The sequence below is a fragment of the Melozone crissalis genome, unplaced genomic scaffold (genome assembly GCF_028551555.1).
Source record: "Melozone crissalis strain CALT ecotype California unplaced genomic scaffold, PUWL_Pcris_2 ptg000231l_1, whole genome shotgun sequence".
NCBI classification, from domain to species: domain Eukaryota; kingdom Metazoa; phylum Chordata; class Aves; order Passeriformes; family Passerellidae; genus Melozone; species Melozone crissalis.
In genome coordinates, this window is record NW_026535993.1 from 1,817,436 (window position 1) to 1,844,201 (window position 26,766).

At 48.3% G+C, this 26,766-nt stretch overlaps 1 protein-coding gene across 1 annotated transcript in view; it reads left to right on the forward strand.

The window, feature by feature from the left end:
- Positions 1–26,471, forward strand: part of LOC128949404 (olfactory receptor 14A16-like) — a 44,128-nt gene extending 17,657 nt beyond the window's left edge. The window contains exons 2-4 of the mRNA XM_054294266.1: positions 5,976–6,289; positions 7,899–7,951; positions 25,625–26,471. Coding sequence (XP_054150241.1) covers positions 5,976–6,289; positions 7,899–7,951; positions 25,625–26,471 — 1,214 coding nt within the window. The remainder of the gene's footprint in view (positions 1–5,975; positions 6,290–7,898; positions 7,952–25,624) is intronic.
- The last annotated feature ends 295 nt before the right edge of the window (positions 26,472–26,766 follow it).

A 26,766-nucleotide genomic window follows, 5' to 3' on the forward strand; every position in this document is an offset into this window, starting at 1 on the left:
CACACACAGCACCAGCCCCTGCAGCATCACCAATCACAGAGCAGGAGCCCAGTCCCACAGTTCTTTCCTAGTGCGTATAACAAGGCACAGAGAGCACCAGCCCCTGCAGCATCACCGATCACAGAGCAGGAGCCCAGTCCCACAGTTCTTTCTTAGCGTGTATAACAAGGCACAGAGAGCACCAGCCCCTGCAGCATCACCAATCACAGAGCAGGAGCCCAGTCCCACAGTTCTTTCCTAGTGTGTATAACAAGGCACAGAGAGCACCAGCCCCTGCAGCATCACCGATCACAGAGCAGGAGCCCAGTCCCACAGTTCTTTCCTAGTGTGTATAACAAGGCACACAGAACCCTAGCCCCTGCAGCATCACCGATCACAGAGCAGGAGTCCAGTCCCACAGTTCTTTCCTAGTGTGTATAACAAGGCACACAGAACCCCAGCCCCTGCAGCATCACTGATCATAGAGCAGGAGCCCAGTCCCAGCCTTGGGGCTGCGGCACTTTCCCCTCTGGTGCAGTTCCGGGGATGGCCAGCAGGGGCGCTGGTGGCTCCCGGTGGGCGGGGCAGGTGCAGTGATTCCCGTGGGGCTGCAGGAGGCGCTGTGGGCCGGCGCGGGGAGTGCGCGGCAATGGCGGCTTGGCCCAGACAGGGAGGGGTGGAGGAGAGGCCTTGCTCCACAAGCCCCGGGGCAGCCGAGCCCGGTGCCCCAACAGGACTCTCAGAACCAGCCGGATAGAATGGCAGGGATGAGCAGAAAATTCCGGGACAGTGAAAGAGAATGTCCCAAAACTCCAGGGCAAATAGCTGCAACCTGTGGGATGCCTTTGCAGGGCAGGGGATGCAGAGCCCAGCAGCAGAAGAAAGGTTCCTTGCTGGGTCACAATCGTGGTAGGAGAAGGCAGCAGGGACAGGGTCTCGCAGTGGTGGTAAATTCTCACCCCAGCCTGTGTCCCCTCCAGTGCCAAGAGAGCGAGAGCAAGCTAGGAACTGCCCCCAGCCCAAATCTCCCAGTATCCCTGCCCCCTGTCATGATCCGTCCTTATGAATGGTTTCATGATCATTCGTGGATTTGATCTCAGGGTGCAAAAAATACCAACACGGTATAAGGGGGGTTTGCAGTGATAATTAAAACAAATGCACCTTTATTGAATAACCACAGCAAAATGCGTTGGGGAGGAATTGGGGAAAACAGGGAAAAATAAGGAAAAGAGGGAGGAAGAGAAAGAAAGGTACATAGCTACCAAACGTAGGGTGGCAAAGTCCTTTGATGTCCAGCCGATGGAGTTCACCAGGTCATGTCCAGGGAGATCTCAGGTGTGCAGTTCACCCAGACTCTAATTATACTCTTTTTTTGATGGGGGAAGGGGATGAATCTTGAAACTGAATGAAAGGTAGTCTATTGTATCTTCGGGGGAAAGAATGGTGTTTAGAGAAGGGTACGCACAGTCCCATGTTCTCAGCAGTGGGCAAGAGCCATTGTCTTCTTGGTCCACTGCTCACACCTGCAACATCCATCTTGCTTTGGTCAGTTTGCCTCCCCTCACACACCTCCCCCAGGCTGGGTATTTCAGTCCCAGTCCCTGGAAAGTGTGAGGGGGGGAGCCCTTTTCACATACAGGTTTCATGTCTTGGTTTTTTATGGAGAGGCTCCTTACATCTCAGTTTGTCTGTCATGGTGGTTACAAACGAGTGAGAGGGGTCTTCTATGGGGACCACCCAAAACTCCGGAGAAGTCCAGCCAGGCCAAGAGGTGGGACCACATCCAAGGCTATTGTTGCAAAAAGGGCAAGGTGCCTCCTCCTTCTATCATTGGGTTTAATGTAGCATACAGCAAACACATCTGTGAACAATAGCTCAGCAAGTCAGGGGCTATGCTCAGGTCTCAGAGTTCTCGGAAAGGGACTTTCTCCAACAGGGCCAGAAATTTCAGAGGAGGGTCTTTTCTTCAGTGGTGCCCAATGACGATGTGAGGCAGATAAGAGGAACTTTGGACAGAGTCTCACATCCCCCCTGCGCCTCCCAGAGAAACTCCTAAAAAAACAAGAGTTCCCCCTCCCCACCCAGCTCAAGCCATCAGCTCCCATTAGCCACTCAACGGGAAGAAATTCTGCAGGTGATAAGGAGAGAACAGGAAAGAAAGAAAACAACCAAAACTCAGCCCCCAACATTATCCACCCCGAATTTTTTCCCATACCAACATGTTACATCAAATTTAAACCTTTAAAAATTATATACATATATACATGTAGATACAGATACAAGCATGGCATCATGGGTAGTTCACCCTAATACAAGGTCCCCTTGAGGTATACATTGGGTTTCTCCATCCTTTTGCATCAACCACCAGGTGCAACCTGGTCCCTGGGCAAAGACAATGCCACAGATGGGATTGTCTTTGCTGGAGGCCGAATTAACCAAACAGTTTTTCCCAGCATAGCTCTCATATGTACCCCTGGAACCTTATTTTCATCTGTTGTTTTCAAGGGCTCAGATTGGGCAGAATCTGCTCGATTAGTGGAACCTTGGCTGTTCACTAACCACGTGGCCTTTGCTAAATTAATCTCCCAGTTATTGAAAGTCCCCCCATCCAGTATCTTTAAGGTGGTTTTAAGTAGGCCATTGCACCGTTCAGCTTTTATAGCTGCTGGTGCATGGTAGGGGATATGGTACATCCACTCAATGCTGTGTTCCCAGGTGTTTAAAGGCTGTTTTTGAAATGAGTCCTGTTTTCCAATTCGATTCTCTCAGGGATGCCATGTCTTCACAGGATTTGCTTTCCCAGGCCCAGGATGATGTTCCAGGCAGTAGCATTGGGAGTAGGTTTCTGTTTGCTTTTTTAGGATTTTAACTAAGCCTTCTGATGTTGACATTCTTGTATCGAACTTTCTCACACACTTTCTGTAAATAACTCATTGTTTTGCATTCCTTTATGGAGAAGGAGAAAGTTGATGGTTGGTTTGTCCAGTGTCATTAGAGAGATGGCACTGTCACCCTCCAATCCACTGTCACTCTTGGAAAACAATAAATGTTGGAGTCAGAAAATAAACTTCCCTTTTTTCTTCACCTTGAGAGCAGCGGTGTGCGCGTGTGTTGTTTCGTGTCCTATAGCGACATCTGGTGACCGCTGCAGTGAACTGCAGCCTAGGCTGAGACACAGAGTCCGGATCGTGGTGAGGTCGTGTTGTCCGCCCCCCTCTTTGGTGCTTTGCCTGTTCTGATGGTGATGGCAACCTCTGTGGGTTTCGAGAAGGATTCCCTCTTTTTGAACCTCTGGATGGAGGTCCTGGAGTGGAAACAGGTTTCTGTTTCCTGGAGTGATTTTGAGAGATTGTTTCTGTGGGCCCGAGAGCGAGGGCTCTTTTTGGACCCTGCGAAAGCGTTCTCCAGGGAGGAGTGGTCTCTCGTGGGGGTCCGCTTCATAGAGGCCCTCTTTGATGATTGCACCGTAGACGTGAGATTGGTGCTGGTGTAGTGGAAAAAGTGTGAGGAGATTTGGCGGGAGTCTGGTTCTTGTAGCCCTCGGAGTTCCCAGGGGAGCCCTTCAGTCTCGGACGTGGACGAGGGGGAGTTTGAATTTCTGTGGAGCCCTCCCTCCCACCCCGGGACGGTGTGCTGGTGGGTGATGATTGTTCCCCTGGGGTGGATTGGGGTCCTGGCCAGCTGGTCCTGAGTCCGGGAGGTGAAGCCCCGTGGGCTTCTGGGGACTCTGTGGAGTCAGCTGGACGTCCTCGCCTCGCCCTGCCCCGCACAGGCGGTGGGGCGGGGGGCGTGCTGCCCTCTCTTTGTCCCTTCCCGGTGCTTGAGGGTCAGCCTCTGCCTCGGATTGAGTCTAATTCGGTGATGACTCTTTGTCCGAACTGCCGTGTTTCCACGAAATTCCCCCTGAGTGCGGCAAGGGCAGGTTCACCTGCCTGCAAGTCGGGCAGCACAGCAGGGGGGGCGACTTCGCCCGTCTCTGGGCCTGCACAGCCTGCTGGGCATGCGCAGTCGGTGGAAGCAGCCGGGAGTGGGGCGGTGGTCGGCGTTCTGTCAGGCCCCACTCCAGTGGGTGGGCAGTCCACCCCATTCCGCTCAGTGGGGATGGTGCCCGCTGTAGAGTCTAGCATCTCAGGTTGGACGCTCACAGGGGCTGTGCCAGACTCCCTTGTGCCACCTGTCAGTGACTCGGCTCCGCGGGCCACGCCTCTCTTGGCACCCCGCCCCTCCCCCATGTCAGGGACCGGGCACCCCGCACCGGTCTCATCCCAGTCCACACCAGGTTTGCGAGCTGTGCTGGCACCTGTGCCTGCCGTGGTGCCCCCCTGCCGGGGCTGTGGCCTGACAGGGCGCTGAGGTGCTCACCTTTAGCGCAAATGCTGACACGGCCAGTGGGAGGCTGGTGGGTGTCCGGGGCTGTGGCACCTCCTCGTCAAATTTGTGGATGCTTCCCTCATGCCAGGTGACCATGCATCTGAGGGACCCCGTGTGTTTCTGGTGAGAAGCCAAAACTAAGTCTGACGAGGTGTGTGAGCCTGCCTCCTCACGGCATCTGCAGGGTTGTGGAGTGGGGTCCTCTGACTCTGCTGGTGCTGCAGGTGGCGCGGGGGCGAGTGGTGTTCAGCTGGCTCCCAGTCAATCATCTACTCTTGTTCCTGTGGGGCCCAAGGACCGGACACAGCAGGTGCTGTGGCTTTGCCAGGGGGTTCCCAGGCTTTCCCGGTGCTCAGGGGTGTTACTCATAACACCCATCAACCCCTTTCATATAAGCTGGAGAGAGAAGTCCATGATGCGGTTGCTCAGCATGGTTTGGGGTCTACTGAGGTTATGCAGACTCTCCGGAGGGTTGCTACAGATGTGCTGATGCCTCATGACCTCCGTCGTGTGGCACATTCTCTTTTTGACCCTTTGCAATATGATGCTTTTGAGACCCAAGTGGGTTTGTTTGGCGGCCAAGGCAGTGGTGCAGAATGCTGCGCTGGCGCCGCAGGACCCCAGGTGTGGGGCTGTCGCTGACGTGCTGTTGGATGTGGGGCTTTATGCCGATGTTCGGGGGCAGGTTGGATTCGATCCCCTTGTGCTTGACCAGTGCCACATGCTGGGCATGGCAGCAATTGTTCAGACCCTGGAAATGGCTGCTCCAAAGAAGCCGTTTGCCACCATTGTCCAGGGGGTTGATGAGCCTTTCATGGCATTTGCGGCAAGGCTGACTGCATTTGTGGAGAGGCAGGTGCCTGATCCTGTTGCCAGGAGGATTGTGATTGCAAACCTTGTGAGATACAATTGCAATGATGCTTGTAGGAGGGTCATAGTGGCTCTGCCTGGTTTTCCTACTGTCTCCCAGATGGCAGAGGACTGTGCAGACATCGTCCCCCTGGGTTGAAAGTTAGCTGCTGTGGCTGCTACTGTGCAGCTGGTCTGGGCATCACTGCAGGGCAGGCGGCCACAGCAGGGGACTGCGCAGGCTGGCAAGAAGCAGGGGAAGAAAGCACAGAAGGTCAGATTTCCCATGTTCTTGTGTGGTCAGTGCGGTAGGCCAAATCCCATGTCCAATGTCTGCAAGGTGACTGTTCATGTTAATGGCCAGGCTTTACTGGGCTCAGGAAATGTCAGGCGGAGCACGCAGGAGGAGCGTGTGCAGACACAAGCTTCTCCCCAGACCCCAGAGCCGATGGAAGTTTGCTTTGCTGGCTTGCAGTCAGCACCCGTGGCTCAGCAGGTGTGGATGTCTGCACCATAGCAACAGTTGTTTTAGAATCTTGTCAAATACACAAGGTTCCCCTGGATGCCTTTGGTCCCTTGGGTGGGGGCATGAGTGCTCTCCTGGTGGGGAGGTCTAGTGCCATTCTTCAGGGCATCATTGTGCACCTGGGGCTCATAGGTGCAGATTTCACAGGGCAGATTTGTGCCATGGTCTCCACACCCACCCTCCCCGTCACGATCCTGAAAGGGACGCGACTTGCTCAGCTTGTGCCTTTTAAGTCCTATTCTGTTCCCAGGACAGCTGACCGGTCACGTGGAGCGGGCGGCTTTGGATCCACTGGGCCGCCTCAAGTGGACCACTGTCCTGGCCAAGGACCCTCCCAAGATGCTGCGTACCCTGTCCGTTCCTGGTGCGACGCCATCAGAGATTCACCTCCATGGGCTTCTTGACAGTGGTGCTGGCATCACGGTTCTCTCCCATGCTGCCTGGCCCTGGGAGTGGCCCCTGGATCCGGTGGAGACGTTTATCGTGGGCGTGGGAGGGAGAATGAAGTGCCACGTGAGCCAGTGGCCCGTGCTGATCACGAACCCGGATGGACAGACGGCTTGGGTTAGGCCTCGTGTTGCTTCCATTTCTGAAAACCTCTGGGGGAGGGATGTTCTGTCTGCCTGGGGGGTGCGCATCGGGACGGGTTTTTGATGGGGGCCACTGCGATGAAGGGCGCAGAGTGTCCTATGCCTCCTATACGGTGGCTGGTGGACAAACCCGTCTGGGAGAACCAGTGGCCCCTCCCTCAAGATAAATTGGTCACCCTTTAGAATCTGGTGCAGGAGCAGTTGGACCAGGATCATCTGGAGCCTTCTACCAGTCCCTGGAACACTCCTGTCTTCTGCATCAAAAAGAAATCTGGGGAATGGCAGTTGTTACAAGATCTCCGAAAGGTCAATGCCGTGATGGAAAGCATGGGAACATTGCAGGCAGGCATGCCATCGCCTGCCACACTTCCCACCGACTGGCCAGTCCTCATTGTGGATCTGAAGGATTGTTTCTTTACGATTCCTTTGCATCCCGATGACAGAACAAAATTTGCCTTCTCAATGCCAGCAATTAACAATGCTGAGCCCACGTAGAGATACCAATAGAGGACATTGCCTCAGGGCATGGAGAACTTCCCTGCCATATGGCAATGGTATGTGGCCTGTGCCTTGTGTGGAGTTTGCAAGCAGTTTCCTGATTCACGTCTGTATCATTATATGGATGACATTTTGGTGGCTGCGTCCACCCAGGATGAGCTGCAGAGGATTCAGCCTCGGTTGCTCCATGCTTTGCATGCTCATGGACTGCAGGTGGCTCCAGGAAAGGTTCAACAGCAACCTCCTAGGAAATATTTGGGGGTCAAAATGACAATTTTGACATGGAGGTGCAATTTGTGCATTGTGTGAAGACACTGAATGATGCTCAGAAATTGGTGGGTGTCATCACTTGGTTACGTCCGTACTTGGGACTAACCGATGCACAGCTGTCTCCTCTGTATGATTTGTTGAAAGGGGACTCTGATTTAAACTCACCTCGCACATTGACCCCTGAGGCACGTCAGGTGCTGGAGGTGGTTCAGCAAGCTGTTTCAGCTTGCCAAGTTCATCACATTGATCCCTCTGTTGATGTCACTGTATTCATCACCACTCCAGATTCACATCCCACAGGCATCATTGACCAGTGGAGTGACAAATGTTCCGATTCCTTGCTCATTTTGGAATGGGTTTTCCTGGCCCATCAGCTGCAAAAGACGGCAACTGCATTGTTTGAGCTAATTGCTTGCTTGATAATCAAATGCCGCCAACAATGTTTGCAATTGATGGGTGTGGATCCCGCAAAGATCATATTCCCAGTACAATGGAAGGATTTTGACTGGAGCTTTGCAAACAGTGTGTCCCCGCAGAGTGCTCCGGAAAACTTTTCAGGGCAGATCACTTATCATCTGCCCAGCCATAGGCTACTGCATATGGCAAAATTCACACAAATCCCTTTGCAGCCCAAAAATAGTCAGGAACCCGTGCAAGGAGCCACTGTCTTCACTGATGGTTCAGGGAAAACAGGAAAGGCCATTGTTACTTGGAGGGACAGATCAGAGTAGCAGGTTCTGGGTGGTCATGACGATGGGTCAGCCCAATTCGTTGAATTGAGGGCTGCTGTCATGGCATTTGAGAAATTTTCGCAGGAACCTTTCAACTTGGTCATGGATTCCGCCTATGTGGCTGACATCACGCAGTGGTTGGGTCATTTGGTTTTGAAGGAGGTCAGTAATCCTGCCTTGTTTCATTTACTGAAGACCTTGTGGTGTGCCATTCAGGCCCGGGTTCATCCATTCTATGTTCTGCATGTGAGGAGTCACACCAATTTGCCAGGCTTTATAGTGGAAGGTAACGCGAGGGCTGACAAGTTGGCTAACCCAACGTGGGTAGCGCCTCAGCCTTATACACTCGCGCAGGCCGAAGCATCGCATGGGTTTTTCCACCAAAACGTACATACCCTGCAGAAGCAGTTTCAGCTGACGCCAACTGAGGCTCGTGACATTGTTGAGTCATGTGATGACTGCTACGCACTTGGTCTGCCTTTGCCGGTAGGGGCAAACCCCAGATACCTTAGGGCCTTGGAGCTTTGGCAGACCGATGTCACCCAGATTGCCAAGTTTGGCTGGCTCAGGTATGTGCATGTCACTGTGGACACGTTCTCATCTGTGATGTGGGCTTCTGCTCACACTGGGGAGAAGGCCCGTGATGTCCTTGCCCACTGGAGGCAGACCTTTGCCATTCTGGGCATACCTTCTGCTGTGAAAACTGACAATGGTCCTGCTTACGCATCGCAAAAGGTGCGGCAGTTCCTGCAGTTGTGGGGTGTCTCTCACAGGTTTGGTATCCCTCATTCTCTGACTGGTCAAGCTATTGTAGAAAGCACTCATGGTACTCTGAAGCAGGTTCTTCAAAAACAAAAAAGGGGAATGCAGTGTGAAACCCCGCAGAGTCAGTTAACAAAAACTTTGTGTGCAATCAATCATCTCACTGTGCCGCAGAACTCAAATAATCCTTTCATTTTGAATCACCATCTCTCGTTGCAGCCTCTGGATGAGGCACATCAGCCTCGAGCAAAGGTTCGGGCGCAGAATTTAGTCACTAAACAGGGGGAAGGTCCCTATGACCTTATCACTTTGGGGCGCGGGTCCACAGATACTGGAGTACACTGGGTACCTCAAAGTGTGTTCGCCCTGACCTGGACCGCAGAGACAGAATCCAGCTGACGGGCAAGATGGAAACTGTGACCAACCTGAAAGGCATCAAGCGGGTGAATCATTGAGTGATGACTCGGATGCAGACGACGCGAGTGATCACTCCAATGATTCCTCCACAAATGAACACTGACTATTGTTCATGTATTCTTTTTCACATTGTTCATTTTCTTTTCTCTTTTTCTTTTTTTAAACAGAAAAGGGTGAGATGTCGCCCTTATTTTTCAACATTTTCTAAGCCTTCTGATGTTGACATTCTTGTAGTGAACTTTCTCATGCACTTTCTTTTCCATTCTTTTATGGAGGAGGAGAAATTTCATGGACTGTTGGTTTATCCAGTGTCATTGGAGAAGTGGCACTGTCACCCTCCAATCCACTATCACTTTTGGAAAACGATAAATGTTGGAGTTAGAAAATAATCTTCCCTTTTTTCTTCACCTTGAGAGCAGCAGTGTGCACTTCTGTTCTTTTGTGCCCTATAGTGACAGGAGACAGGGGCCTAGACACTCCATGTTCATGCAGCAACAGGCAGCTTTATTGAGATCACCCTTATATAAATGAAAAAGCCCGTGAGGTTAATCCTCATTGGCTGAGCCAGTTACTATTCAGCTAACCAGCCAATAGCAGCCTGAGTCCCCAAAGGCCTGGGCATGCTCTTAATGGTCAAATTACATAAGTAAGGGAATTATATAATAAATCACTTATTTCAGTTATAAAGTTGGAATTATTTATACTGTGAGGCATACAGGCCAGCTGTAGGCCACCACAGAGGAACAACTCATGAATATGTAAATAGTGTGTGTGATAAAACCTCTGCTCACCTGATGCTCGGTGTACTCAAATGAAGGAAGGATCCTCCAAGTGATCAGTGCTGCAATAAAGAATGGCTGCTTTTTAATACTCAAACTGTGTTAGAAAGTTTCTATTTGGGTGATTTCAGTATCAGTTCCACAAGGCCCTGTAGTTTCACAGCGGCCCCTTGGTTCTGAAGTGTCACAATGGCGTCAGTCCCACAAGGCCCCACAATGTCCAAAGAGTCCCCTTAATTCCATGGGGCCCTGAAGTGCTACAATGGCCCCTTGGTTCCATTGGCCCTGCAGTGTCACCCTGGGGCAAGAAGCCAGGGGGGATTTGTTCCCCACACGCTGCAGCTCCCTGGGCCAGCTGGCACTGACACCTTCTCCCAGGCCAGCACTGCTGGGCACAGCCAGGGCCGGGCCACACTGCAGCTCCCTGCAAACCACGGCGGGGGCTGCGAGGCCGAAACCTGAGTCACAGACAGTTTGTCACTCTTCCTGTCTGTATTTGACCAAGAAATGTCCCATTGTGGGGTCCCCTTTCCTGCAGTCACTGTAGCACTGGGACCGTACCTGGAGCTCTGAGTGAGAGAAATGGCCAGCACTGCACCTCTGCACTGACTCGGGGATGGTGGGAAATGCTCTGTGGGGTGGCTGGAACCATGGAAAAAGGGCAATTGGCAGTGCAGAGGGAAACCCAGTTGGGCTGCTGGACTGGGGCAAGACATCTCTGTCCGAGGGAGAACCTGGCTGTGAAAGTCCCTCGTGTGGATGCTCATGTGCCCAAGAGTCGGGCACTGAAGAGCATCACAACAACGGACAGGAGGATGGGGCTGCCAGGATTAAAGTGTCTCAAGGGGGTCTGGACTGGCCACACAAGGGTGAGTTATTTCTGGACACCTCAGATTATCAGTGAAAAGATGCAACCTCCAGGTGAGCTCATGAGCAAGGGGTGGATTTAACCATGGACACCATCTCCAGGTTATCCCTGACCGTGAGACGTGGGCTGAGATCAAGCAGGGCCAGGCAGGCAAGTAAAGCCCCTGTGGTGTGGGGGACAATGGTGGGAATATAAATCTGGGGAGACACGTGGTCTTTGTAGTGGGAGTAAGAAATTGGAGAGCACCATTCCTAAACCACAACAGCCCTGTCAGAGCCAGCCCTGTCCCTGCATTGCCCCAGCTCTGCTGCCCCACAGCTACTGGATCAGGAAGGGCAGAGCCATGGGGCAGGGAAATGCACAGGGACTCCTCCTGGGAGTGACCTTCCATCCTGATACTCAGACCCCAAGCCAGAAACCCCCATCCTCAGCTGGGAGCTCATCATCAGAGTCTCACTTGGTGATCTTTCACACTGAGATGTTGGTTCTTCCTTTCCGTTTCTTTACTTTTGGGGCTTTTAATGGCTCCTCCATAAACACGGCAATTCATGTCCCTGATATAGCAATTCTTTCCTTTTTAAGGAAATGTTGGGAATTAGGCCAGATTAAAATGCTGGCATGGTGTGCATAGGTACTTGCAGCCCTGTGGAGAAGCAGTTGGGAAATCAGAATCAAAGAATTGTAAAATGGTTTGAGTTAGAAGAGACCTAAAAGAGTCTCTGGTAAAACTCCCCTTCCATTACCCAGGGACACCTTCCCTTGTTTGGGTTGTACAAAGCCCCTGACCTTAAGCACTTCCAGGGATTGGGCTTCTATTCTACGGGCAACCAGTGCCAGTGTCCTGCCATCATCATCATAAAATATTTCACCTTACATAAAATCTAAATCTGCCCTCAGTCAGTTTAAAGATACAGTGTATTATTCTGTATTATATTCCCCAGTACAATCTCTGGGCAAAAAGCCATTCCTGGACTTAAATCACATCTCCACGGCTGAGCACCTTTGAGAGGGCCCAGAGATCTCCCAGGATGTGCTTTGGAGGCCCCAAGAACTTGATCACGATATGGGAGCTGGAAGTCCTGGGTTCAAAAGTGTGGAGACTGAGGACAGAACAAGAACAGCCTGTGATGACTACAGAGGTGGATTCAAATATAATGGACCTCTCCTTCATAGTGGAAATGAGCCTGAGATAGAAATATTGTCACCAAGTGCAGCTGTAATGACCCAGAATGGAAATGAGGAGAGATTAATTTCCATTTTGGCAGGGCTGGGGCACAACACATCCCCAGAAGGAGCCTTAGTCAACCCCAGGCTTTGTGTGGGCAGGAGGAGGCAGGCAGGAGGCAGAGCTGTCAGTAAAAAGAAGGGGCAGCTGGGGGATGCTGACAGCCTGCAGGGACAGAGGCGCAGGGCAGGGACACCGTAGCACAGCCTGGGCTGCACAGGGCACAGGCATGTGCAGCAGCTGCAAGACAGCCCTGCCAGAGCCAACTTGGGCAGCACTTTGGCCATGGCTGCTGGGCCTGGGCCTGAGGCAGGAGCAGGAGACAAGCGACCCTTGCAGGCCTGGGGCCTCATTGCCTCCTTGTCCCTGCTCAGCAGCCTGGCAGGGGCCGCCCCATGCTCCTGCCCTTGCCATTGCACATCCCCACATGCCAGTGCCCATCCCGGCAAGAGCCCTGAGCAAGGAGGGAGGGACAGCATCTGCCTCGCCAGGGGCTGGGGCTCAGCCCTTGGCCCTTGGCATTCCTCAAACACATCCAGCATTGCTCAGCACCAGAGACACCTTGGCCTTGTTTGTCCCCAGCTGTCATCACTGCCTCCAGTGTTCTGCTGTTCCTGGAACCTGGGGACACTTCCTCAGTCGTGTCCCTCAGTGGGACCCATTAAAACTTCAAGAAACTTTGGAGTCTAAATTTAAGTTTGAGTTCTTGAGAAGTTTTTTGAACACTCTCTGAGGGACTGAGTCTGATGTAAACAACAGCAAAGCCCTGAGAGGGTCATTGAAATTTTCCTAGTCCAGTTATGGAGAAAGATTTCAAAGAACTTGTCAGAAATACACATTCCTATTTTAAATGATGTATTTTATTTTATTTCTCTTTAGATCAGAGATGACTGCAGCATTGTGTGATTGATATTGACCCAGGGTCTCTCCTCAGCAGCTCTGGCCTGCTCACAGAAGCTGTGTCTTAAGCTCTGACCCAGTGTGGACAACCTTTGTGAGATGCAAAGCTGTGTTTCGTGTCAGGTACAAACAAGTGATGTGTGTATTTGTGAATGCGAAATGTGTGGACCCCGACAATGGGAGAGTTGTGAATTCTAATAATAACTGAGGAAAATAAAGCATAGAAAAAGGCCTTTGAACCTATCTTTTGTTTGCAATTAACCCTAGTTGATTTAGGAGCATTGGAATTAAGGTGTTAAAAATGTTGCTTTTTGCTCGCATTTGATCCATAAAAAGCTCTGCAATAATAACCTTTTGAAGTCTAATTTTAGAATATTACTTGTATCCTTGAAACTATAGCTTTGGAATATATATAAAGGAAATTTGAAGCAGAGAAAAACAGCTTGAGAAAGGAAGATGAACATCACCTCAAGGATTTATGGTTTCGAACAAAGGGAAGCTGGACATCACTGTTTATGAGATTTATAGTCTCTGCAATTAAAAGGTGGACCCACATCTGGGGAGCTGGACTCCATCAGATGGGATTTGACTTTCTTCTTTTGGAAACTGGACCGTCACCATCTGGAGATACTCCTTTGAAAATACATCCTGAGAAATTAAAATAGCAATAGTGTATAGAATTGTGATGTAAAAATTTGGAATAAAAATTGCTGATGAGTGAAAGATTGGAAATAGAAACTGCTGGAAAAACCCTGATAGGTATCCCTATAAATACCTGTAACACTCAATTATCAGTGTGCAGTTGGAGGGAGAACTTCCCCCACTGTACCCAGCGCTGTATTGCTCATACTTTACCATATTAAATAATAAATTGATTGCTACTTGAATATTGGCTTCGTCAAGCTTCTTATTCTTAACAGAGGGCTGTGCATTGGCCGGGAATTTCCAAATCCATTGAGGGAGACTCCTGATCTCGGGGAGGCGCCTCACCTTGGAGGCTTCTGCCTCCGGGGCCCTGAGTGATGGGGGAATCTCTCAGGGAAGAGGAAATCCATAAGGTAAATTATGAGCAAAGAATTTTGAGCTCCCGGAGTAGACTGCAGTAAATTCCCCTGTAAAAACTCGTGCACAAAGACCCAGGCTAGAAAAGGAGACTGTAAGTGTCACTTGGGTAGGTGGGATAAGAACGGGTGTAGGTGTGTAAGAGTGTGAATCCTGTGTGTATGAGACGTGACCTAGTCATGACATGAGTGAGGCGTTCTTCTAACCTCGGTTTTGCTACTCCGTGAGGGGAGCGGCAGGTGAAGGAACGAAGCTTGGGGAAAAGGATTCTCTGTATGTAAAAGGTCGAGGGTGGTGAGATAAGATAATAATTACGGAGAGGAATTTGTCTTCTTTTCCTGGTAGAGAATCAGAGGTGGGAGGTGTTAGAAGGGACTTGTTATTAGGGAAATTCCTGACAAGAAAGGACTAAGGTCTGAACGAGTGAGATCAGAGCAAATGAGGGTACACCCGTTCTGGGGAAAAAAAAAACTGGTGAATGCCAGAGCAAAAACCCAGGAGCTGGTATAAACCAGCAGGAAAATAAAGGTACTGAAGGTACTGGAAAAAGAGGGAGCATTTTGCCAGATATACCCCAGGGTATATCTGCCCCCTGGGGGTAATGTTAAAATTGTGGGACAAATGTGAATCCAGGAGAGAAAAAAGTAAAGAGAAAATGATACAATATTGTATGGTAGAATGGACTAAGGAAATGATACGACCTGATAATTTATACTGGCCAATGCATGGGTCATCCGAAGGGTGGATCTGTAAGGCCTTGAATGCCTATGTAAATAAAAAGGACCCTATTAACGAAGAAGAAAGCGATTATGCTGCTTTATGGCATGGGTCCTGGCCTACTCCTCTGTATGCATTAAAAACCAAAAAGAGAAGAGATCAGTGTGACCCCTTAGATAACCTTCCTCCACCCCTTATCTACCACAGCCAGCTACACTGGCCGAGGTGCCTCATCCAGCACCTAATCCAGCACCCTTTGCACTCATTCCAGCACCCCCTGCACCACAAGCCCCGGTGGCTCCACTGCTGCTGCCACAAGCCCTGGTGGCTCTGCTGCCACTGCCACAAGCCCCGGTGGCTCCACTCCCAGTACTTGATTCACCACCAGCACACAGAACGAGAAGCCAGGAAAGGGCACGAGCAGAAAGCAGTGGGGACAGCAATAAAGAAGGGAAGGGGGGGCAGCTGTACCCATTGAGGGAAGTACCATTAGTAGGAACTCAAGGGAGACCAGTGATCGGGTATGTGTCAGCACCCCTGAACACTGGGGATGTAAGGGCTTTTAAAAAAGAAATGGGAAGGTTACTTGAAGGTCCTCTGGGGGTGTCTGAAAGGTTAGATCAGTTTCTAGGATCCAGTATTTACACCTGGACAGAGATTCAGTCAATTTTAAGTATTTTATTTACATCAAAGGAGAGGCAGTTGATAAGACAGGCTGACATGAGAATTTAGGATAGAGATCACCAGCAGGGACCTTTAGGAGAAATGAAATGGCCCCTAGCAGCCCCTAACTGGGACCATAACAACAACCAGGACAGGCAGAATATGGTGGATCTCAGGAATATTCAGGGAATTCGAGAAGCAGTCCCCAGAGGGCAAAATATTAACAAGGCCCTGGATGACGACAGGGGAAAGATGAGTCATCCATAGATTGGTTAGAAAGAATAAGGAAGAGTATACAAATGTATTCGGGATTAGATCCTGATACAGCAGTGGGGGAAGCATTAATCAAAACTCCGTTTGTGGCTAAATCCTGTGAGGATATTAGAAGGAAACTTAGAAAGTTAGACGGCTGGCAGGAGAGAGGTTTGCAAGAATTGTTAAGGGAAGCACAGAGAGTTTATGTCCGCAGAGATGAAGAAAAGGCGAAAGCTAAAGATAAGGTTTTCGTGACTGCAGTAAAAGCGGTTCAGAATGGTGGTGCATCTTCAGGGGATGCTAAAAGCACGAGAAAAATAACAGGTGAGGGTTCTAAAAGACCTACCAGCTTTTGGTATGGAAGGAGATGTTAAATGTTTTGCAAGAAGCGGGAGGCAGATCAAAAACTGTTTGTAGAAGATTAGCGGTGTCAGGGGCTCTATTTATTAGGGATCACACCATCGCAAGAGCCCTTGATAAAATTAAAAGTAGGTCCCCAAGGTGAAGAAGTCACCTTTTTAGTAGATACAGGTGCTGAAAGATCAACAGTGCAAAGATTACCAAAAGGATGCAAAATCAGCGGGAAAACAGCTCAAGTAATTGGAGCAAAAGGGAAGGCCTTTAAGGTTCCCATTATTGAAGAAGTACTAATTGAATCAAAGGGAAAAGTGGATATTAGTGATCTATTACTAGTTTCAGAAGCAGAATGCAATCTTTTGGGGAGAGACTTGATTCTTTCGTTAAAAATTGGTATTCAACCACAAAATGATCAACTAATGGTACAGCTGTACAAATTGACAGACAAGGATGGGAGTAAAATATGTCCTGATATCTGGTCCACTCCTGGGGAGATGGGTAAATTGGATATAGAGCCCTTAAAAATCGCCATTGTAAACCCTGAGCTTCCTATAAGGGTGAAACAATACCCTATTCCACTAGATGGGAGGTGAGGGCTAAAGCAAATAATTGAAGAACTCTCAGGGCAGGGCAAGTTAGAAGAATGTATGTCACCCCACAACACCCCCATAATCCCTGTGAAGAAAAGTGACGGCAGCTACCGTCTAGTCCAAGACCTAAGGGCTGTCAGTCAACGAACAGCCACAAGGTTTCCTGTAGTAGCTAACCTGTATACATTACTAAGTCAGATTTCCTCTGACTATAGCTGGCATGGTGTAGTGGATTTGAACAATGCCTTTTGGTCCTGTCCTTTAGAGGAGGGATGCAGGGACTATTTTGCCTTTGAGTGGCAAGATCCAGATACAGGGAGAAAACAACAATTAAGGTGGGCGGTACTTCCACAGGGTTTTACAGAATACCAGAATATTTCGGCCAGGCTTTAGAAAGAATTTTACAAGATTTTGAAAGACCAGAAGGAACTAAACTAGTACAATATGTAGATGATCTATTAATTGCAGGAGAGAATCAGAAGCAAGTGAGAGAAGCAACAATCAGTCTGTTGAATTTCTCGGGAAAGAAAGGCCTAAAGGTTTCAAGGGCAAAGTTACAATTTGCTGAAGAGGAAGTGAAATATCTAGGTCACTGGCTGAGTAAAAGAACAAAGAAATTAGATCCTGAGAGAATATCGGGCATACTGAGTCTGCCTTCCCCTAATATCAAAAGGGAAGTGCCACAACTCTTAGGGTTATTGGGATATTGTAGACAATGGATAGATAGATATAGCCAATGTGAAATTTTTGTATGAAAAATTAACAGTCAATACAGTGAAATGGAACCAGGAGGATGAAAAACAATTTAAGAGTTTGAAAGATGCTCTAATTCAAGCCCCAGTACTCCGCCTACTTAACTTCGATAAACCTTTTCAATTATTTGTAAATACTGCTGAGCAAACTGCTTATGGAGTTCTTACCCAGCACCGAGGAGGAGACAAAAAGCCGGTGGGGTATTATTCAAAGTTACTGGATCCTGTTAGTCGAGGATGGCCAATATGTTTACAAGCTATAGTTGCAACAGCCCTTCTGGTAGAAGAAGCAAAGAAAGTTACATTTGGAGGTCCTTTATTAATATTAATATATATCCCCCCCACAACGTTAGAAGCATATTGCATCAAAAAGCAGAGAAGTGGCTCACTGATAGCCGGATTTTAAAGTATGAAGCTATCTGGACACATTCCTCTGAACTGGAACTTAAAGTCACTCCGGCTCAGAACCCTGCTCAGTTTCTCTATGGGGAGCCAGCTGAAGAGCTTGCTCATCACTGTATGGAATTAATTGAATTACAAACAAAAGTGAGACCATATTTAAGTGAGATGAAGCTCTAGTGGGGAAAAGTATTTTTTCGATGGCTCGTCAAGGATGATAGAAGGGAAAAGAAATTCAGGATACACTATTGTAGAAGGAGAAAATATGTCTGCAAAGAAGGAGGAAAAATAAGTTCTAGGTGGTCAGCTCATGCTTGTGAATTATTTGCTTTATACTGAGCTTTAGAACTTTTAAAAGATTAGGTGGGGACTATTTACACAGACTCAAAATATGCTTTTGGAATTATACACACATTTGGAAAAATCTGGATGGAAAGAGGTTTGATAAACACTCAAGGGAAGAAACTGATCCATCAGGAGTTAATAATCAGAGTGCTTGAAGCCCTGAAAAGACCTAAGAGAATAGCAGTAGTACATGTAAGAGGTCATCAATGTGGGTCAAGCTGCTTAGTGAGAGGAAACAACACAGCTGACCAAGCTGCAAAGGAGGCAGCATGTAAATTAAAAGAAACTATCCAACTGAACACTATAGTGGAAATTCAAGAGGAGCTGCCAAAAAGCTGTAGTACTCAAGAGGAGGAAGCTATAAAAAGATTAATAGCTAAGAAAGAGCTGGGAAAATGGGTACTACCAGATGGGAGAGAGATTTTACCTAAGGCTTACGTTAGAAGGATTCTAAGCCAGTTACACCAACGTACTCATTGGGGAGCAAGACCCTTATGTGATCATTTATTAAAATATTATGGATGTATTGGAATTTTTGAGCTAGCAAAACAAATATCACAGGGGTGTTTGACTTGTCAAAAAGCTAGCAAAAAGGTAATGAGACAAGCTTCAACCGGCGGTAGAAAAATAGCCTACCGACCATTGGAAAGGGTTCAGGTGGATTATACTGAATAACCAAGGGTGGGCAGATGGAAATACTTTTTAGTATTAGTAGATCAACTAACTCATTGGGTGGAGGCCTACTCAGCTGCCCGACCCGCGGCAAAGTTTATAGTTAAAATTTGTTGGAACAAATTATTCCCCGATTTGGGGTTATCAGGGCCATTGATTCTGATCAGGGCTCCCACTTTACTTCCAGCATCATAAAAGGAGTAACACAAGCCATGGGTATTTCCTGGGAATATCACACCCTTTGGCACCCCCATAGCTCTGGGAGGGTGGAAAGAATGAACCAAACTATAAAACAGCAATTAAAAAAATTGATGATTAGGACCCAAATGTCATGGGCAAAATGTTTACCTTTAGGATTACTTAATATAAAGACCCTTCCAAATGCATATACGGGGCTTTCTGCATATGAGATGCTTTATGGAATGCCCTATTCCCAGGAAGTACCCCAAACATCAGTAGTCATAGCTGATATGACTATTCAAAAATACATCCAGAAGATGGGACAACATGTCTAGAACTAAGGGAGAAAGGGGTAATTGCTCAATCAGCCCCTCTTGGATTTAGCATGCATCAAATAAAATCGGGTGACTGGGTGCTGATTAAAAGCTAGAAAGAAAAAAGTTTGTCTCCTAGGTGGGAAGGTCCCTATTTAACTCTGCTGACCACTGATACAGCTGTCCGAACTGTGGAAAAAGGCTGGACCCACACGTCGTGGGTCAAAGGACCAGCAGAACCACAGACAGAGATGGAATCCCAGTGGAGAATTGCATCTACCCCCAGAGAACTGAAAATGAAGTTAAAAAGGGACTGATGTATGTCAGGAAAATGCTCCTACCTGAAGCTGCAAAACCAGTTGCACTCACGAGAGGTAGAATGTACTACTCCAGACTGTGTTATCCATGAGGTTGTTTTAAGTGTATAGGGTGCGAAGAATATTGGTATACAAACCTACCAAGGGGACAGATCCCTAATGCTCTCTGCTGTAATTGTACAAAATAAATAGAAAAAGAAACTGATAGAACGTCGTGGGCTGTAGTAAGGAAAGGATATATTAAAACAGGTGATAAAGATTGGTGGAGAACTTGGGTACATGGAACAAGAGCAGGAATTGATTTGCAGGAAGTACCAAAGGCCAAATTAGAAGAAACAGAGTGTGACAAGGGCAATTGGATACATTATTGTTGGAGAGTTTAGTTCAAGAATGGCTTAAAGAAAAAGGCCATGAGACATACAATTGAGAGAAAAGTAAAAGGGAAAAGTAAAGCAGTTCCTAACAATTCTCAGCCTTCTGATTCCTATAAACAATTAGACTCTCTTTATAAACAATAAAGTTCTCAGGCTGTCTTCCCATAGCAAGAAGAACACCGTCTCTGGGAAAAGCTGGCACCCTGAGAACTGATGAAGAAGTTTTGGGAACTCTGGTTCTGTTTTTAATAAACAATTGTAGGTATTGTAAAACAAGAGGAGTGGTTAGAAATTTCTCTGTTAGCCTATCATGAAATTGGATTACAGAATATGCATGAAGTTCGTTAACTTTGTTATTTAAGGTGATTGATTGATCAATAAAGTTGAGTTCGATGCATTATAGGATGGTCGTTCTCCCTTCATCTCCGACAAATGGTTGACCCCTGCACGTGATAGCGAACGCTTTTGGGGATTGCGAACACCACGGGGAGTTCGATGCATTATAGGATGGTCGTTCTCCCCGCAATCTCCGACACATTATGAATATCAAATTACAGCAAAAGAGTGGCAGAAAGCCAAGTATTGCTGGAAGAAAGGGAGGCACATACACCAACCCTATTGTAGTCACACATCCCCCGAACTTAGGGGCCAATTGGCCTAAATTAAAAAGAATCAGGCCACAACCAAATAAATAGAGATCTGAAGGCTCATGAGGCAAAAGGCAAAAATGAAACAAAAGATATCAGTGACTAAATCCCAAGGTATAAACTCTGCTACTGAGAAGATCTACATCTCGGCCCTTGGATGCAACCCAAGGGGTCTTGAGAGAGGTAGAGAGTTAGACCCTCTGAGGATTATTTTCACTGCATTGATCATTGCATCCCAGGCAATGGGCCTTAATAGCCTCACTCCTGAACTCCACATAATCCATGAGCTGCAGGATCAGAGCCTATTGCTCTGGCTGTCTGTGACAAATGCAATCATACTGTCTGGATCAGGGGAAAAATGGAATCAATGTTCATGGCACATTCCCATGTTAGTGAAGTGTGCTATGACCATAACCAATTAAAGATGTGCACTATGGGTGGCAAATTATACTGGGTTGGAGAGAATTTAAAACACGGACTGAAGGTTTCTCCCAAGGATGGGCCTGTGTTTATCAACCTTCTCAAAGATGATGATGAACGAATTTGTCTGTGATACGCCAAATTCTTTTGTTTAGCAAAGGACAGAGAAGAAAGAGACCCAGAGAGTAGAATGAAACAAATTACTCAAAAACTACAAAAGCAAGAATCAGAAGCAAAAATGTAAAGACTAGAACAAGAAAAGCTAAATAAATTTAGTGAACAGTACAAACAGTTAGAACAGCAGTATAGTGATTGGGGTTTTCTGACTTCAAATAGGAACGTTTTTGTAGATATAATGCAAGAAATTGCCACGGAATTAGAGTTATCCAATTATTGGATTTGTGGGGGATAGAAATCAGCTGAAAAATGGCCATGGAGCGGTGAGAGTCTAGCTCCAGAGCAATTTCTAAAATAGAACCATACTCAAATTTCCAAAAGATTGAAACAGCCTGAAGAATGCATTTCAAATCATCGAATAATTGGAACACTTTGCATCAGCAGAGAGGGGAGAAAATATACTGAAGTGGTAGGGTATACTCCCTGCACATCTACTTTAGCAGTAAATTCAAAGAATAACACTAGAACTTGGCAGCCAACGCCTCCTGCTGGATACTGGAGCCTAATTAAGAAGAAAAATTGCAAATGGAACAACCAGATAAAGTTGTCCTGGCATAAAAGTCCTGGAGCTAACCCTTACCAATCCCTGGAGACCCTAAGAATTTACTGGGAAAAACCTGAGGCTGTAAATGACCATAGAAAGCCCCAAATGGTATATATTGGATTTGTGGGCAAAAAGCTTACAGTGAACTGCCCCGTAGATGGAAAGGATCCTGTACTTTAGGGATTATACAACCCTCCTTCTTTGGACTACCAAAGTCCAAGAGTAACCTGTTAGGAGCACCCTTATATGAAAACCTTAACAGGGAAAAAAGAGAATTGAAACTTGAGTTTCCAAGGGCAGGAGGGGACCAAAAACGGGGAGAAGAAGAGTGGCTAGCAGAAAGAATAATAGATTATTATGGGCCAGCCACTTGGGCTCAAGATGGAAGCTGGGGATATATGACCTCGATTTACCTACTGAACCAATTGATTAGACTACAGACAGTGGTAGAAATAGTCTCAAATAACTCCTCAGAGGCCCTGGACTTGTTAAGCTGGCAGTAGACTCAGGTGCGGGCTTTTGTGTATCAGAACAGAATAGCATTGGACTATTTGCTGGCCGAAGAAGGGGGAGTGTGTGGAAAATTCAATGAGTCCGAGTGCTGCATTGAGATTAATGATTATGGAGAAATCATCAGAGGTTTAGCAGCAGAGATCAAAAGGCTGGCTCATGTCCCAGTCCAAAAATGGAATTCCATTCTTCAAGCCTCATGGTGGGACCAGATGCTTGGAGCAGGAGCTTGGTAGAAGAAAATAGGGTTCATGATATTGTGTTCATTAGCTGGGTTATTCTTTCTACCTTGCCTTTTTCCATGTTTTATCTGACTAATCCACTCAGTCATTCAAAGCATGCAGATTGCTATGGTAGACCCGGAATTGGCTACAGGTGAGGTTGGCAAACTTGAGACAACAGCTAAGATATACAAAATAATGAGATTAAAGAAAGAAGACCAAAAGGGAAAAGCTTCCAAAGTTTTGGCCAGATTTGAAGCCCAGACACGAATGAGAAAGATAAATGAAAATTTATACAAGTAGGGGGAGGACTGTGAGATACAAAGCTGTGTTTCGTGTCAGGTACATACAGGCAATGTGAGTATTTGTGATTGCAATATGGAGACCAACAATGGGACAGTTGCAAATTCTAATAATAACTGAGGAAAGTAAAGCATGGAAGAAGGCCTTTGAACCTATCTTTTGTTTGCAATAAACCTTGGTTGATTGAGGAGCATTTGAATTAAAGCATTAAGGATGTTGCTCTTTGCTTCTAGTTAAGCCTTAAAGAGTTCTGCAATATTAACCTTTTGAAGTATAATTTTAGACTGTTGTTTGTATCCTTGAAACTATAGCTTTGGAATATATAAAAAGGAAATATGCTTATCTCACACTTTAATAAAGCAGAGAAAAACAGCTTGAGAAAGGAAGATGAACATCAACTCAAAGATTTATAGTTTCAGCCAAGGAAAGCTGGACATCACTATTATAAGATTTATAGTCTCTGCAATTAAAAGCTGGACCCACATCTGGGGAGCTGGACTCCACCAGATGGGATGCATCTTTCTTCTTTCGGAAACTGGACCACCACCATCTGGGGATACTCCTTTTCAGATACATCCTGAGAAAAACTAAATCCCAATAATGTATGGAAATGTGACGTAAAAATTGGGAATAGAATCTGCTGACGAGTACAAATTGGAAATAGAAACTGCTGAGAAAGCTTATGTGTACCCCTATAAATACCTGTAAGCCTCAACTATCGGTGTGCAGTTGGAGGGAAAACTTCCCCCACTGTACCCAGCGTTGTATTGCTCATACTTTACCATGTTAAATAATAAATTGATTGCTGCTTGAATATTGGCCTAGTCAAGCTTCTCATTTATAACAGAGGGCTGTGCAGGGCAGGGACACCGTGGGACAGCCTGGGCTGCACAGGGCACAGGCATGTGCAGCAGCTGCAAGACAGCCCTGCCAGAGCCAACTTGGGCAGCACTTTGGCCATGGCTGCTGGGCCTGGGCCTGAGGCAGGAGCAGGAGACAAGTGACCCTTGCAGGCCTGGGGCCTCATTGCCTCCTTGTCCCTGCTCAGCAGCCTGGCAGGGGCCGCCCCATGCTCCTGCCCTTGCCATTGCACATCCCCACATGCCAGTGCCCATCCCGGCAAGAGCCCTGAGCAAGGAGGGAGGGACAGCATCTGCCTGGCCAGGGGCTGGGGCTCAGGCCTGGGCCCTTTGCATTCCTCAAACACATCCAGCTTTGCTCAGCACCAGAGACACCTTGGCCTTGTTTGTGCCCAGCTGTCATCACTGCCTCCAGTGTTCTGCTCTAACTGGAACCTGGGGACACTTTCTCAGTTGTGTCTCTCAGTGGGAACCATTAAAACTTCAAGAAACTTCAAAGTTTCATTTTAAATTTGAGTTCTTGAGAACTTTTTTGAACACTCTCTGAGGGACTGAGTCTGATGTAAACAACACCAGATCTCTGAGAGGCTCATTAAATTCCTTGTGCTGTGTCTGTGCTGCTGAGCTTTAAAGGAACAGCTCTTCCCAGGGCCAGCTCCTCTCCCAGCCCAGCCCGGCTGAGGGCTCTGCCTGCAGGCACTGAGGGACAGGAGCCAGGCAGAGACAGGCTGAAGGCAATCAGGATTGGGAAGACATTGAGCTGAGACTTCACTTGGGGGAAGATCTTCACAGCCCTGTGCATGGTGAGTGTGTGGGTGCAGGGCAATGTCCCCTGTGCTCCTGGGGGGATCTCCTGAAGCCAGCACACCCCACAGCCTAAGGGATGTGTCAGGAGGACTCTCCCAGTTTCTCTGGGGCACAGGAACAGGAGGAGGAGGATGTGCTGCAGAGCGGGGCTGCCCTGGGCACCGTCAGAGGAACAGGGCAGGACGGCTCCTGCTGCCAGGGACGGCTGCAGGTGCTGAAGCTGGGGCTGCAGCCAGGGCTGCCCAGGGCTGTCCTGCAGAGCAGCTCCTGCAGCCCTCAGGGCTCTTGGCCAGCCCAGGGCATGTGCCACCTGCCAGGGGCAGCTCTCAGCCTGCCTGGCAGCTCCCCATGGACGCTGCAGGGGAGAAGTTGGAGGTGGAAGGAGCCACCCCCATCAGGGCAGATTCCTCCTGCTCTGGAGATGGTGCTGCATGGCCAGGGCTGCTCTCAGCTTCCTCCTAAAGGGAAGGGAAAGGGGCTGTCAGCTTTGGCTGTGTCACTGAGACTCCTGCACTGTCACCATGGCCATCAGCAGATGAGCCTCTGATCTCCCTCAGAAAGTGCCTCCTCAGCCTCCTCTCCCTACAGACAGCAGCAGCAGCTCCTTGGCTTGCAGCATCTCTGTTTGTCTGGCCTGCCCTTAAGGCCCTGCTGCCAGGGAGATGCCCCTGGGCAGTGCCCTGTGCTGGGAGGGGTCTGCAGGGCAGAGCTGAGCCCCCAGGGCTGGGCTGGGCTCTGGCAGCACTGGCAGGGACAAGGCTTGGATAGAGAGAAACAGCTCCCAGTATGTACAACTCCAGGCAGCAGAGAGCCAGGCCAACCCTTGGTATCCCTCAATGTCCAGCTGCACAGGGAAAGAGAGAAGGGCTTAGAGAAATTGAAACTGCTGTCTTGAAAAGCTCCATGTAATTTTTCAAGCACATTTTAAGTGTTATCACCCTGAACTAGAGGGAGGTGAAATGAGTAAAGGGCATCTGTGTGGGACGAGCAGGCCTGACTGCGCTGGGGCACTCGGAGCCCTGTTTTCCCTCTTGGCTTCGCAGTGATCAGCCTGAGAGCAATGCTGAAGATGAGTCAATAACTCAGTAGCACAAAGCCAAGCTAAAATATAAAAATGTTTTGTGAAGTGGCCCCACAGAATGAGAAGTAGTTTTGATGGAATAACTAAAACAATCCCATAGCGTTGACTCAAAGAAATTGGTCCCAGCTTGTCAGTGTCTTCTTTCAACAGTCTACAATGCCCAGAATGAACAAATGTCCAACAGCAGCTCCACCAGGCACTTCCTCCTGCTGCCATTGGCAGACACGCAGCAGCTGCAGCTCCTGCACTTCTGCCTCTTGCTGGCCATCTCCCTGGCTGCCCTCCTGGGCAGCGGCCTCATCATCAGCACTATAGCCTGCAGTCACCACCTGCACACGCCCATGTTCTTCTTCCTGCTCAACCTGGCCCTCAGCGACCTGGGCTCCATCTGCACCACTGTCCCCAAAGCCATGAACAATTCCCTCTGGGACACCAGGAACATCTCCTACAAAGGATGTGCTGCTCAGGTGTTTTTCTTTCTTTTCTTTATCACAACAGAGTTTTCCCTTCTCACAGTCATGTGCTATGACCGCTACGTGTCCATCTGCAAACCCCTGCACTACGGGACCCTCCTGGGCAGCAGAGCTTGTGCCCACATGGCAGCAGCTGCCTGGGCCAGTGGCTTTCTCAATGCCCTGCTACTCACGGCAAATACATTTTCCCTGCCCCTGTGCCATGGCAATGCCCTGGGCCAGTTCTTCTGTGAAATCCCACAGCTCCTCAAGCTCTCCTGCTCACACTCCAAACTCAGGGAACTTTGGCTCACTGTGCTAAGTGCTGTTCTATTTTTTGCTTGCTTTGTGTTCATTGTTTTCTCCTATGTGCAGATCTTCTGGGTTGTGCTGAGGATCCCCTCTGAGCAGGGACGGCACAAAGCCTTTTCCACCTGCCTCCCTCACCTGGCTGTGGTCTCCCTGTTTATCAGCACTGGCACATTTTCCTACCTGAAGCCGCCCTCCATCTCCTCCCCATCCCTAGATCTGGCCCTGTCAGTTCTGTACTCAGTGGTGCCTCCAGCTCTGAACCCCCTCATCTACAGCCTGAGGAACCAGGAGCTCAAGGATGCCTTGGGAAAACTGGTGACTGCAACTTCAGAAGCAATAAATTCTCTTCTCTGCTACACAGTCTTCAGAATATAACTCTTTAGCATCTCAGCCTTTTTTCCCCTGTTTGTCTATTTTTTACTATGGTAACTTTTCCTATTGCTGTAGTGCTTCCGAGAAAATACTGTAGTATTACTCTTAGCATTTCTACATGAATATCTACCTTTCTTTTGAAACACAAAAACTTGCAAGAGGCTTGTTCCCTTGGCATTTAAATAAAAACAAGTGCATGCCCTCACTTGTCTGTCCAAGGCATTTCCTCAGCCCTTCCCTGTCTCTGCAGGGGCAGTGCCTGTGAGCAGAGGTGGAGGGAAGCGACTCCCAGCACAGC